Source organism: Fukomys damarensis, unplaced genomic scaffold, assembly GCF_012274545.1.
Source record: "Fukomys damarensis isolate Sample0158 unplaced genomic scaffold, DMR_v1.0_HiC HiC_scaffold_20, whole genome shotgun sequence".
NCBI lineage: Eukaryota > Metazoa > Chordata > Mammalia > Rodentia > Bathyergidae > Fukomys > Fukomys damarensis.
This window is the reverse complement of record NW_022900932.1, coordinates 1,422,618-1,422,947: the sequence shown is the minus strand read 5'-3', so window position 1 is coordinate 1,422,947 and position 330 is coordinate 1,422,618. Positions and strand designations below refer to the sequence as shown.

Genomic DNA, 330 nt, shown 5'->3' with positions numbered 1-330 from the left:
TCCCCGCCTCGGTTCGCGCCCCCCACCCCCGCTTCCCAGTGCAGGCGTCGGGTCCGCCGCACAAGCAGAACTTCTGGGTTCCCTGGGGTGGCGGGGACGGGCTGGGTGAAAGTGGTTCACGCGTCTTCCCAGCCGGAGCGATCGCGCCCGCCCAGGGCTCCGTCTTACAACTCTTGGCTTTGAAGTGCTTGTAGCACCCTTGTCTCTGGAGACGCGAAGAGCCCTTGAGGTCCTCAAGATAAGTGCGGCCCGACGCAGTTCCTCCGCCCGACTCCCGGCGGCGCGACCCACCCTCCAGGGGCGGAGGGCCCCCGGGCCGCGCTGAGTCAC

General features: G+C 69.1%; 1 protein-coding gene across 1 annotated transcript in view; it reads right to left on the bottom strand.

Moving 5' to 3' along the window:
* Positions 1 to 330, bottom strand: part of Ppt2 (palmitoyl-protein thioesterase 2) — an 8,932-nt gene that overhangs the window by 8,010 nt on the left and 592 nt on the right. The window contains exons 3-4 of the mRNA XM_010609937.1: positions 169 to 321; positions 27 to 82 (exon numbers count right to left, since the gene is read on the bottom strand). Coding sequence (XP_010608239.1) covers positions 27 to 82; positions 169 to 321 — 209 coding nt within the window. The remainder of the gene's footprint in view (positions 1 to 26; positions 83 to 168; positions 322 to 330) is intronic.